Consider the following 13,702-nt stretch of genomic DNA (forward strand, 5'->3'; position numbering starts at 1 on the left):
CCTGGTTCAGTTTCCACATTATGTGGTATTTTCCCCAGCTCTGGTCACATTCGTACTCAAAGTGTAAGTGTTGGTTGCAGAGGCAGAAATTCTTATTTTTCTCCTTGAAAATATAAGTACGTTACGTTAAACACTGCAAAAATAATAAAAAAAAAGCGCACGGTTGGGCTACAACAGCGATTAGTCTGCAAGCCTCGAGGAAAGGACTGCAAACGCGTTTTTAGTTTGAAGGAACATTGAGGATTGAAAAAAATTACATAATTTTTGCGAGCATAACTCGCCGTGCATTATGTCGATAAGTCTGCAACTAAAGAAGCAGAGATTACATTTCAACTAATAAGAATATCGCTGCACAGTTCCAGGACACCTAGAAATCACTTACCACCTCTATAAACCCAAAAACCTAACCTCATCCCCGCTTTTGTTGTTGTCTTGCAGTATCTGTGCAGAATGGCCGCCCGCCGTATCGCCCAATCCTCGATCAACTGGTCCGCTCTCGCCGAGCGCGTGCCCGCCAACCAGAAGAGCAGCTTCGGCGCCTTCAAGACCAAGTCGGACATCTATGTGCGCGCCGTGCTGGCCAATCCCGAGTGCCCACCCCAGATCGATTGGGCCAACTACAAGAAGCTTGTGCCAGTGGCCGGACTCGTCGATAGCTTCCAGAAGCAGTACGAAGCCCTGAAGGTGCCCTATCCCCAGGACAAGGTGTCGTCCCAGGTGGATGCCGAGATCAAGGCGTCGCAGAGCGAAATCGATGCCTACAAGAAGGCCTCGGAGCAGCGCATTCAGAACTACCAAAAGGAGATCGCCCATCTCAAGTCTCTGCTGCCCTACGACCAGATGACCATGGAGGACTACCGCGACGCATTCCCCGATAGCGCACTCGATCCCCTCAACAAGCCCACCTTCTGGCCCCACACTCCCGAGGAGCAGGTCGGCTACAAGTCCAAGGAGCAGCTGGAGGCCGAAGCCCAGGGACACCACTAAACCGGAGCGCACGAGGAGCACTCTGACACTGGCTTCGTTGGTCGTCTGTTCGATTCGAAATGTAATCCGCGTTGAAGTAAATTACCCAAATTAAATTCATTTCAAATGACAGTTACGGTATCTAATTTGCATTTGTTGTCTATGTGACATCTTGTTGGATGGATATGCATAAAGAAAATGGGATCCTTAAATCAAAATAATGAAATAAATTGAGAAAACAATCAATTTGACAGCCCAATGCACTGGAAATGATAGCCGGTCCTTGCAGTTTTATAAGCTAATAGATAAAAATCAAATGCACAAATAAATAAATAAGCAAATTGGCTACAATTCAAACTTAAACTTAAACAAAAATTAAAATTACTAATCGGCACCAATGGTGGTGCTAGACTCCGCTAAATGCGGATGTTGTACTTGCTAAATGAAACTAAAGCTCCCTCTTGTGGGCGGTGGCAAATAAATTCCCAGAGATGTCGGTTTCTGGGAATGAAAAGCACTTCCTGATTTCTAAAAAATTTAATAATTCCGAAAGTACTTTATATTGAAATTTAATGTGCGTCAAATTAGCGTCGATGAGTTAGAGGCGGCACAGTAAGTGGGAATTCCTGCTCCTTATTGCCACACCGCTGGATTTTAATACTTTTAAACCTCTACCTTGGTTTGTGTCCGCACTACAGGCAGTATATTCTAACTGGATTTTCCCGATCGCCTTAGTATATTTTTCAAATGTTTATTGGTTGAAAGACTGAGCACTGCTAGCATTTATTTTGAGAGAATTCAAGCAGTGCCATCTTGTTTGGCTCTCCGAAAGCCGTTAAAAGCTTCAGTCGCCGCTCAAATCTCGTTTCTCTCGCCATCTCGCTCCAACTCGAACAAGCTCACCTTTTGCGAGGAAAAAACCGCAGCAGCGCGCGTCTTAACTTGTCCGCGAAGTGCACCTTCGTGATCGGAGCCGCAAATGCCGCGCAGCACGACGCGATCTGTTCAGTCGCGAGCGAATCGAGTTGGAGTGCAAACGTCTCAAGCGGAATCTCAAGTTGTAGCGCCAGACGCAGCGATCCGATCGGAGTGTACATGCATGTGAATCAATCGCTGAGATACAAAGTTGAACCAAGTTGGAATTTGCCATCACCAGTCGAAAGCAATCTCGAATCGAATTAATATACGCGCCATTTGCATAAGGCGCAACTAAAAAGACGCGCTTCTGTCAGTTAACGTTAACCCACTTTCTAAACGACCAAAACCAAACCAAACCAAAAAAATACAAATAAAAAGAAGAATAATACTGCGACCGATATTCAGCAACAACGAAACCAATTAACAGGCAAATAATGCCAAGCAAATAACTCCGAAAAACGTGCAAGTGATTCATGGTTTTTTTTTCTTCCAAGTGAAGTGCTTAGGTAAAAATCGAAACACACACACACATACACAACACACAGCTTAAAAAGCAAAGCTGACTGGAAAACGCACTGGAAGCGATAACGATACCTGGAACGCCCCCAACCAACGACTGTCAGTCAGTTGAAACCGCAACTGCAGCAGCAGCATCTACTCGGCCAAAAACAACAGCACAAAGTACGGATTGCAAACAGCCCGGGTAAGTTACACCATCGTTCATCATCGCACAAAAACAACAAAGTCTACTATAATGGGGGATATTCATACACACACAACTCGCAGGGGCAGCCTTTGCATTCCCTTTTCCTCGACATCTGCAAACGAGTTAACAAGATGTGGCTAATACAACGATCAATAGGCCTGCAAAAGTGCAACACAGCCGAGGCGAGTTAGAATGCATTACAAAAGGTTTACGACTAAACAATACCTAGTACTGGTAGTTTGTTTGTACGTTTACATTACAATTACAATTTCCGGTAATGAATGATCGTACAAATCGTTAAAAAATATATTAACAAAAAAGCATTCTCACACAAAAGCTATGTGCATAATTAATAATTTCCTATTTTGGAAATTATCTGGCGGCTAAACTTCAGATTTTAAACGTTTAATCCCAAAACCTGTTTTAGAATGTTGCAATTTGAAATCAATATCTAACTGAAACAAAATGTTAATACGATTAAAAAAGTGTGATTAATGCCCGATCAGTTTAATTTCGGTTGACTCTCCCGAAAAGGAATTTATCAAGCGCTGAAATCTTAATCCAAATTTATAACTGCCAATTCGATGGGTCGCCATAACATAGCCCCAAATAGGGAATGAATGCCCTTGAACTGCGCGATTACAGAGCTCCTACATTCCTTTTTTCTTTGGGGTCCTTCTGTTTTGGGGCATGCCTTCCATATTTCATAATCCGCCGTCTGGCAGCATAACTTTTAGCACCTTCGCAGTTTCGCATTTCACCGATGCAAAGACAAACACACACACACTCGCACACGCATACGCTTTACACTCGAGGGGACTATAATTTCTTTGGATAATTATTACTCGTCTGGCATATTTTTTATTTTTTTTTTTTTGCTGGCATTTTTTAAAGCTGTTTTGACCGGCGCTGACTCTGTGAAATTTTTTACGTTGAAGCCACAATTTCGGCTTTTGTTGCTTTTTGTGCGCCCGTCGGCATAAACACCTTAACGGATATTTATTTTTCTCAATTTAAATAACTGAGTTTAGAAAATTTCTCCTTTAGCAGCGCTAAGTAAAAACTGCAGCGGATGTGGGGGCAAAAACAAATACATTGCTAATACATTTATGTCATTTGATATGCGATTTTCGACAATATGTGCTGCAAACGGGTTTGGTTTCACTTATAAAATAAACACGAGTTGGCTGGGAAGTCTTAGGAATGTAAATCGGTAATTCGAGATGAGTTAGTTAACGAATGTTAGCTATGACCGATCTGAAAAGTGACAAAGCCACTGGTTTAGATGACTCAAGTCCGCCTTAGATCGCATAATAGAATTTACTAATGACTCAAAGTTCTGGTTAGAGTAAATATTTGAATATTTTATTTTTCGGTGTTATCGTTTATACATATAGTGTTTTCAGAAAGCGTGAATTTAGATAAATCTTTTTTTCATTAGCTGGAAGATGATTTCTTATACTGTATTTATGCTGTTAATATTTGAAGATAAATAAACTTACTGGCATTAGCATAAACAATTGTTAGAGATCCACGGAAGAAGAAATTAATCAATTCATAATCAAATAAAAGTCTCTTTGCTTTAGTTGGATTTTATTTAACTTGGCAGTTCTAGCAAAGTCGTTCTCTTAATGGCCATCGCATGGTAACGTCCTTTCTGCCCCTTTGCCCCCCTCTTATGGATGTTGTTTGCCAACTGCATTCGAGTCGTAACTCATAGCCAATTGCCATGAATGAAATTCGCATTTCATTACACCGCTGGCCGGTTTCGTTGCTGCTTGTGTGGTTTTTCACAATCAACGACAATAGCTACGCACGTTCGAGAAAACCAAAAAGAAATTGTCAATAAAGTGCGAAAGGCGACGTCTGGTACTGGACAAAAGATACAAAAAAAATAAAAAAAAAATTGCGAAAAGAAACAGAAATTGCCACAGAGAAACGTGTTGCACTGCCACGGGCTTGGTGGCCCAACCCCATACCACACCACACCATATCATACCATACCATACCATACCATAGCATCCCAGTTCGAATCGAGTGCAATCGTGATACAAAGTGGATGGTGCGGACAGGCGGGCGTTCGTAAATTCGAATTAACTATCCGCTAGATACTCGTACTTTCACAAAACTCGTTCGGCCAAATGGCACAAATATGAGCATTTCATTTGCTGCACTTTGTTTTCTTCGTTTTATGCAATCTTTCGAGATTTTTCACTTGTTTGTTTGTTGCGGCGCACTGTTGCTTTATTAGCAACGTGCCAAACGCAGGCAAACAGAAGGCAAATCAGCTGAACAAACAAGAAGTTTGTAAAGGGAAAACTGCATTTTGGCACGAATTTTTCAGAGGGGAGGAGCGTTGCGTTACGCAGTAAATTTAAAGTGAAATAAGCACCGCCGCAATAATTATGCATCCAAAAGCCAAAAACTTTCCACTTTTCCCCCAAACCAAAGCACGCACTTGCTTTTGTTTTATTTCGATTATTTTATATACCATTTTGTCGGTGTGCGGCGCTCATTGTTTACCAAATGTGTGCCTTAAAATTGTTTGCTTTCATTGCCGTTTGCATAATAATCGAGACGATGCAGATTAAATGTCTGTGGTCATGGACTCCACTGCCCTCTCGTTTCCCATATTCTCTTCAACAGCCTCAACCTCATCTCATTTCTCCACCTTATTCCCATGCTGAGTGGGCGATAAGCGAAACGTGATTGATTAATACAACAAGCTGGGAGAAAAGCGATATGACAGGTCTGGGTCTCTTGGGGGTCTGGCCCCAATCCTTATCAGTCGCCTCCGTTGCGGGTGATTTATCACATGTTTTTTGTTTTTTGTTTTTTTTTTTTTGGGTCTCATTCGGTCAGCAACAGCTGTAGATACTGCTCGCCGATAATTGCAAACTTGAACTTTGCGAATTCGTGTTTTCTAATCTGGGTTAAAAGCGATTCGGCGTGATGTTTACAAACCAGGTGTTTGTCAAGTATAATTTTGTTTAAATTGTTTATTGTATTAAATTTGTGTTATTCCAATAATTAATAAGCAGCACGTGCTTAGCTTAATTCTTACTTTTCTTTAGACGATTTTATCATTCATAATAGTACCTATTATCTATCTAAATAAAATGCCTCGCGGGTAAAGATTCTTACTACAATAAAAGCAATTACATGCCACCAATTCTTTGTCTACGATGACACTTATATTTCTTATTTATTTTCTGCTTCCGAGAGTTAAAAGTTCAATTTCCTCCGACACCCTTCTTTTTTAAGGCACGAAATCGTTTTTGCTAAATAAATAAATAACTCAAGCCAATGATGATATTTTTTGCGTGCTTTTTCGTCAGTAAATCATCGGCTTGTTGTTAATTTTTCGCTTCTCTCGGCCGTCTCTTTTTTATTTTTGCCTATCTTCTTTTTTCGCGGTGCGTCAAGTTGGCACGACAGACGGCGGGAGAAAGTTTCTTTGCCAAACTCATGAAATAAAACCAAAAAAAAATTAACGCCAAAATATATAAAGCACAAACAGAGTTGAAAAAACGCAACAAATCCGTTGAGTGTGCAATGCACACATGTGATTATATATCCATACTTATATAAGCTAAACAAGACATTGTCTGGGGCATTAAAAACGCATAACAATTAATTGCTGGAAAAAAACAATCAGCGACAGCAAATGAATCAAAAGTAGATGACACTCTTGGATATTTGCGATAAAGACGCAAAACAACACCCCACATGCAAAACTTGAATGGGGGTAAAATGATGTTTTGGCCAGCAGTTTGCTTTCAACAAGCATTCCACGCATGGCCATCAAAGTAAATTACTTAATTTATGCCTCAAAATGTGTCGTCGAGCGGGCGGCACTTTCTACCTCTGCCACCCAACAAAACAAAAAAAAAATACAAAGCGGTTCTTGCGTAAGCGATTTTAAACGCATGCAAAACGCGTGCAGCGAAAGCAGGGCAAACTTTTGTGTGTACTTATGTATGAATGTATGTATATTGTTACATCAGATTTTCCCAGTGACACGGGGTCACTGGAAATTAACTGATAAAAGCTGGACGAACAGCTCCATCTTTGGACTTTGCTCCCCCCGGCAAATCAATACCAACTACCAAATCGTAAATAATTGAGACAGCCCAAGCCAAGGTCTGACCCTCATTATTGCTTTATCAGCTGGGGGAGCTGCACTTTTCCGACAGCCCCTGCAATTTATGCCCCCGAAAATGGGGGAATAGCTCTCAAGCACCAGAAGATTCCCTCAAAAAAGTGAACAGAGAAATTCCAAATTTTTCATTTCTATTTTTAAAATGGCAGCGGAACAACGTTGCCTAGTTTTTCAAATTTATCTTCGTTCCAGAAAGGCAGAAAGGGATTTCAATTAAGCGAGATATTCAAGTAGCTAATAAATAAATGATTTCCTATCTCATGGATATTGACCAACAAGAGAATTGCATTAACCATTAAAGCTGTATGGAACTTTTCACAGATTGCTCAGGGCTGACTGTTAATGTTAATTCAATTATATTCAGTAAAAGTAATTTTTTTTACTCGGAAAAGGCGGAGAAAGAAGGCAGGTCGAAAAAGAAAAATGAAAGCGTTCTTAATTGCGAGCGACGACACGTCAGTAGTTTTTCATTATTTTTTTTTGTAACTACCTATGTACATTGTTATTTTCTCCTACGCTTACAATATTTATGGGTATGAAATGGAAATATTTGGCCAGGATCCTCGGCATTAATGTTAAAAAATGTATTTGCGCATGCGCAGCGGCTGGCACGCCATTCAAAGTTGTATCTGCATGCGCATGAAAAATATACGTAAATGTATCTGTATCTGTATCTGCGACTGCGATCGCGCTCTTCTTTCACTCCAGACATTTTCTAATAATTGAAAAGCAAAGTGTGGCCACGGCGGCAAATTGAATTATAATTTCAATTATGAACCGTTGAAAGCGGAAGAAAAGCGAGCAACAAAAGCGCCTATTGAGTGGAGCCGAGTGCGCTGTAAACTGTAAATGAGGTTGCTGGGGCCACAGATTGTTGGATGCTAGATACAGATACCGATAGCATCTGGAGTGCTAAGCATGTCAATCAAGAAGAACAGTAAGTCACTGCTAGCCCTAACGATCAGCAGCACTGCCCCTTGGGGCCCAGCACGATCTCAATCGGCATCCCAATCGCAATCTCGATCTTGGCCAGCTTTAATTGCCACCTAATGGCCGAAAAGTAGTATACACCATGTGGGTCAGGTCAGCAGCGGACAGGCGGCGATTGTCATAAATAAATATAAAAAATGAGCTGTCAATGGCTGGGCTTCAGGTCGTAAATCTAATAATGCCCTATGAATGCATTTTTTTTGTGCGAGCCAGACTTGCATAATGTATGTAATCTCTGGCCGACTTGAGAAACGTTTTCCGGCTGCATTGGTAACCCCAGGCGGATGAGCAGTCAGTCCATCAGAAATCACTTTCAATTGTGGCAAGTTGGTAAATCGCATTCAGTCTGGTATTTATGGCCTTGAATTGTGGTCAAGTTGGGTCGAGGTCTGAGTGATTTCATCGCGCTGCCGAAGAAAAAAGCTAACAAAAAACGAAACCCCAAGTTGTCAACAGCTTTTGCGGCTCATTATAATTTTCGCCACAAAGACCGACGATGACTAAACGCAATCAGGTTTTGTGTGCTGGCGTAGTTGTTAGAATTTTCGATCTGCGATTGGTGTTTGCCATTTGTTACTTGACTGCTGGTCTGTTTGTCTGCTAATTGGCCAAAAACAGGTGCCTGGGGGCGATATCAGTTCACTTAGATTGGCTAACCATTAAGATTCTTGCTTCATCGCCCCACCTGGCGGCGCCACTCGGTACTAATTGAATTATTAAGTGTTGCACTTGCTACCGATGCACAATGCAATGAATATTCGCATAATTATCTGCCTCCGATTACGAACTCATTGAGCCGTGGCCAACCAACACAAATAGAGGTACAATATATATAGCTAGCTGGCAAGATTTCCTTGTTGTTTATAGCCAACCATCGATCGAAGTTGAATTCGAAGTCAGACCAGTTCCGGCTCCACAAATCAGTTAGCTTGACTATCTATCTGGTGGACTGTACTGCATGGTAATGGCTAATAATTGCAGGCCACGATTTCGCAAAATACAAAAAAGAAAGAGAGCCGCGCGAGGAGAGAGTGATGGTGATGGACTGGACATCGATGGCAAACGCCAATAAAAGCGCGCTTAATCAATAAGAAAAACAGCTTCGATTGGCGGCAATTGTTGCCGCTCCAGATCGCCAGATCGACGATTTATGGTCCATTGCAGATGCGGGCTTAATGTATATCCTCGAAAGTCACGTCCCAGCGGCCTAAGTTATAGTTGATGGCGATTCCCAAATCGCTCCAAATCGAACTTCAAATCCGTGATTTAGTGAATGCCACTTAAATCCCTCGACAGCACGTGCAACATTGAAGCATGAATCGCCAGGCGTGCGGTGAATTTCCCTGGCATAATTCCTCAACCAAACGTTGGTAGTTGCACTCGGCTTTTTTGAGCCAAAGCCGCCGCTCCAGTTGGCGCTGCATTTGTGTGGGTTGTTCTTGGCCTGGAATTTGGACTTTGGTCGGGCAAAACTTTTTGGCTTTGTGGCCGCCACTAGCTCGTCGTAACTGTGGCTGCACGGAGCACAAAAAGAAACCGTTCACTGCAAACAGTCGTAAAGTCCTCCAAAATCGAATTTATATGTACTTAAACCACATCTCTTTGAATTTATGATACATTTTTTAACCATTCGTTAAGTTATCTAGACAGCACCATCTGATTTCTATGGCTGGAGCATTTGTAAGATGACAAAATACTTTAAAATTCAATGGATACATTGCATTGCCAATTTCTCGCAGTGCATATGGGTGGGTGCTCATTGTGGCAAGTGAAAACATTTTGAAAGTCGTTTTAAGTGGCACATGGAAATGTTTTCCATGTTCTCGCTGCAATCATCTGCATGATTGTGTGGGTGAGTTTTGTGTGCCTGGTAACATGGAGTAATTTTCCATTTCTAAAATGTGCAAAATGCGTTGATTTATGACCGTCCAAGTTGATGTAAATAATTACCGAGTCGAGTTGGGGTTGGGGTCAGGGTCGTCATAGCATTTTGATTACAATTCAAGCATGTTTAAATATGTATGCTTAGGCATTAGCCAAAATCAGATACCCTGCTCTCCAAACTACCCATATTATTAAGTCCATTATCCCATTTCCAGCTCGCACTCTGCCAACGCTGTGAAACATTGCCAAATGTGCAACGCCCAAACATATTGAGTCAGCCAGCTTGTTCACTTTTGTTTACCCAACAATTAGGCACAATTACAAAGTTGTGCAATTAAATATTGAAAACTTGTTTATTTGCTCAGGAAAGAAAGACTTCGCCAGCTCCGCAGAGACTTCCTTAATTCCCCGACTGGCATGGAAATATTTCGAACAATCTTTGATGAAACACAATCAACTGCTGCTTCCGTTTCGGTTATGACAGTCGAGCGAATAAGGAGGAAATTTTAAGACAAATATTTTGTAATTAATTAATCAAATTAAACATGGACGAATTTTATAACCGCTCCAATATTTTTGGTGTGACTAATTGGCAGCATTTTAAGCAATCAAATTCGATTTGTTGCAATTAGTGGGGCTTGATATAATTGAGAGCGACAACTGGAAATTATGCAAGTGATATATGGGAGAAAAAACGCCCAGCTTGAGTTTTAATTAACGCACCAAAAGTATCTCATAGATACTTACTGCATTCATGAATCTCGATTTGGGCTTAGTGTGTGAGCGAACAGCTCTTTCTGAGTTTTTTTTTTTTTTTTTTTTTCTTTCATTACTTCGTTGCTCACATAACAACGACATAAGCCGATTTGGGTGTTTTTCTTCGAACTTCCTGCTTATTATTATGACAACATCCATCCATTAGACCCATAGACCCACATCACTCTACCAGTCCGATGCAAAACTGAGCCCACGAATGAGTGACTGGGTGCTGAGTGAGTGACAGTTTTGCAGCTGTAAGCGCCAGATTGCATCGAAGTTCTGCCCCAGCTTCTCATCCAGATGAACGACCTCGATGACGACGACTTCTGGATTGAGTTGCTCTGGGCGCCGAGATAGGAATGGGAATGGGGATCATCCAGGGAGTCGGCGGTACTTGAGTGTTTTCAATTGCTACTGCAGGGAATGCGACCCAGGCTCGCCATTAGCATCATCATCCTCTTCATTTTTTTGCCCTGCCTCGTTTACCGCACTTAATGCATTTGGCCCTTCGGTGGAGCTAAAGTCCAGGGCATCGACTGCAATTATGCACTTGGAAATTCCCTCGACTCACCAGTATAACACAGAGAAAACAGGGATGTATTAGGAAAATTCCAGATAAATCAATATATGAGCACCAGCTTTATGAAAATGAACTTTTAAAAGCCACTTTGAATTTATTGAAATTTTTTGTGAGTATACTGTGGAAAGGGAATATATCTGCTTCTAGAGATAGATAACTTTCATAAGATTTTCTCAGTGCATGGTTGCTCTCGATTGATTGGGCTGACATGCATGCGTGCAGTTCGAGGCGTTTGTTTTCCACATGCAAAAGGCCGCACAATCAAAATATTTTCCCATTTTCAAGCCCAAGGCAGCATACACATACACATGCCATGCCAGTAGGAAACTTAAAAACTGAATAAAAATATAAACAATGGTTGGCATTATCAAGGGGAAGGCTTTTGGCAGCCATCCAGAGGTCATTTCTGGAATTTCACAATATCATAAATATGCATATGTTCATCTGATCTGTGCTGAAGATTGTAATCATTACGATGATCAGCCAATGACCGAACGAACACACTGAGAGTTCAGGCCAAGCGATTTTTTATCTATGTTTTTTTTTTTTTTTTTTGCATTCGACTGGGACGGGACTTCATTAACGCCGCTTTGAACAACGGCTTTTGTGCGCCTTTTTTTTATGCTCCCTGCCAAAGCGAAACGTTTTATGCTCCGGCTCTTGACCGGTTTGTACAGCTATCGAACAGCAAAAAAAATAAGGCTGAGAGGCAACAAGTTGCCGGCTAGCCAAGGAGCTGAGAAAAAAGCAAAGAAAAAAAAGAGCTCTTATATTAAAAGAAACGGAACATTTCGCAATGCGACGAGGTCGCGCAGTTGCCCCCAAGATAAAGGTGCAATCAAATGTGTGCTACCCAACTTACCACTGAATGTTGGCTACTGGAAAACCGAAACCAAAACGAGAAAAACACGGCACAGATATTTGAGTGCTATCATGCCAGAGGCCCATTAACCAAAGACACTAGAATATTCTAGTGTCTTTGCATTAACCTTAGTAGCCGGCAAACTAAAAAAAAAAAAATGGAAAATGGTCAATGCTTCATGTTGCCGTTGGCCAACGTTTAATATTCAAAACTTTGGTTTGTGGCTTCGTTTGTTGGCTTATTTACTTTGGACAATTACAACGAAGGCTAAGGCCATCCGCGGAGAAAGAGACGGCATGCGTGGGCGCTGTTAAGTCAATGTTAAAAGCGCATGTTGGGCCAATGTTAAGTGCTAATAAGTAAACACTGCAAAAAAAAAAGAGAATAGAGAAAACATTGACAATGGAAGGCACGCTTATGTCATAGACCAAAAATGGACAATCCAAGTGGGTGGAGGAATTGAAGATAAAACAATAATATTATTATAACATCAAAATAAGTAAGTGTCATCCGGCGTAATAGGTGAAATAAGTAGTTGAAGTGATTTATAAATCCCTGCTTTCCACTGATATTGTATCTAATAGGATCAAGTAGGATATTTGATATTATTATTCTGTATAGAAAACTAATATTATGACAGCACCTTGAACGACTAAAATTTCCCTTAAATCGTATTAATAACTTTCTAACTGATCTATAATGTTAGTAATACTTTTAATACTTTAAATACAATGACATCCGGTGTATTGTACCATAGATTCATAATGTTACATATGTAACAAAAATGAGATCATTTTATCTCTAACACTTAAAGATGCAAGGCAAGATTGGCGGTAATTTGCTGCGCTCCAAAGAACAGAATTTATGAATGGCAGGCCCAGATGAATCTGGATAGACTTGTTTACCCCGACTAAACGAAAGCTGGCTGCTAATCGAAATGTTATCGCTTATGCATGGCGAGAAGGAAATCTGCAGGATGCCGTCAATTACAATTACGTGAATTGCATAATGCACCGCACAAGGTGACATCGCCCTCCACACACTCGAGCAGAAAAGATGCATCTACTTACGCGTGTGCGACTCTTTTATTAGTCAATTGTCTCCCATTTGATGGCGAGCCTGCATTCTACATGCAATATAGTATGTTTATATATAAAAGTGCAAGAACAATATCTGGAATAGGAATTGGAATAGGAAGAGGGATATCCAGCCCAAGCGGAACTGATCACTTAATGCAGCGGGGCAGGGAACGAAGGCCTAATAATAGCCACAATGGGGTACGCACAGTCACCGCCAGCAGTATAAGTCTAATTATATATTTAAAATGCAGCAGTTGTTGTTTAGGAAGCGCATAAATGCGGCACGATCATCAGCTTCATTTTGTGCGCTCCCCCACAAACGATGACGATGGAAATGCATTTTCACGCAGGCCCATTTTCTCACTGAGCGAAAGCGCTCAGATTGGATCTAAACACTGAGAATAAATTTGTTTTCAATCAGTATCTAAAATCGCTGTTTCTATGACAATGTGTTAAGTTACTATAATAAGTGACATACGTATCAAAAGTAGCATACTTGTTCTCTAAGTGCACAACCCATATTTAGGATGCACACACGTGCTGCATGATCATGTGATTTATGAGCGCACTCCCCAAAACGATAATAACAACTAGGGATGGTCATAAAGATATGCAAAAGAAGAAAGCTAACCTTTAACCGCAGACGAGGCTATTTTGAATGCTCAAGCAATGCGGATTGTATCTTCATCTGCCCCTTTTTTTGGGTTTAGCGACATGCCCGGCTGGTCAACGAAACTGAAATATTTCGGTACTTTTGCTTTTCGACTTTAATTGAGTAGCGGCGTATGGCGATTTC

The 13,702-nt window shown here is 41.1% G+C and overlaps 2 protein-coding genes across 4 annotated transcripts in view, besides 1 other annotated feature; both read left to right on the plus strand.

The window, feature by feature from the left end:
- Positions 1 to 41: 41 nt before the first annotated feature.
- On the plus strand, positions 42 to 1,313 carry ATPsynD (ATP synthase, subunit D). Of its 3 annotated transcripts, none has more exons than NM_001300472.1 (2): positions 42 to 116; positions 439 to 1,313. In NM_001300472.1, exon 2 carries the CDS (start codon positions 451 to 453, stop codon positions 985 to 987), a length of 537 nt encoding a protein of 178 aa, NP_001287401.1. In that variant the 5' UTR covers positions 42 to 116; positions 439 to 450; the 3' UTR covers positions 988 to 1,313. The 3 variants fall into 3 exon arrangements, with proteins under 3 accessions (NP_001287401.1, NP_732400.1, NP_524402.1); NM_169847.3 differs by having other exon boundaries at positions 42 to 63; positions 439 to 1,110; NM_079678.6 differs by having other exon boundaries at positions 439 to 1,097.
- Positions 1,314 to 2,002: 689 nt separating this feature from the next.
- The window catches only part of CG6040 (uncharacterized protein), a 34,969-nt gene continuing 23,269 nt past the window's right edge, over positions 2,003 to 13,702 (plus strand). The window contains exon 1 of the mRNA NM_142524.4: positions 2,003 to 2,587. The gene's annotated coding sequence lies outside the window, so the exon portion shown is untranslated. The remainder of the gene's footprint in view (positions 2,588 to 13,702) is intronic.
- Positions 11,918 to 11,947: a mobile genetic element.

Source organism: Drosophila melanogaster, chromosome 3R (genome assembly GCF_000001215.4).
Source record: "Drosophila melanogaster chromosome 3R".
NCBI lineage: Eukaryota > Metazoa > Arthropoda > Insecta > Diptera > Drosophilidae > Drosophila > Drosophila melanogaster.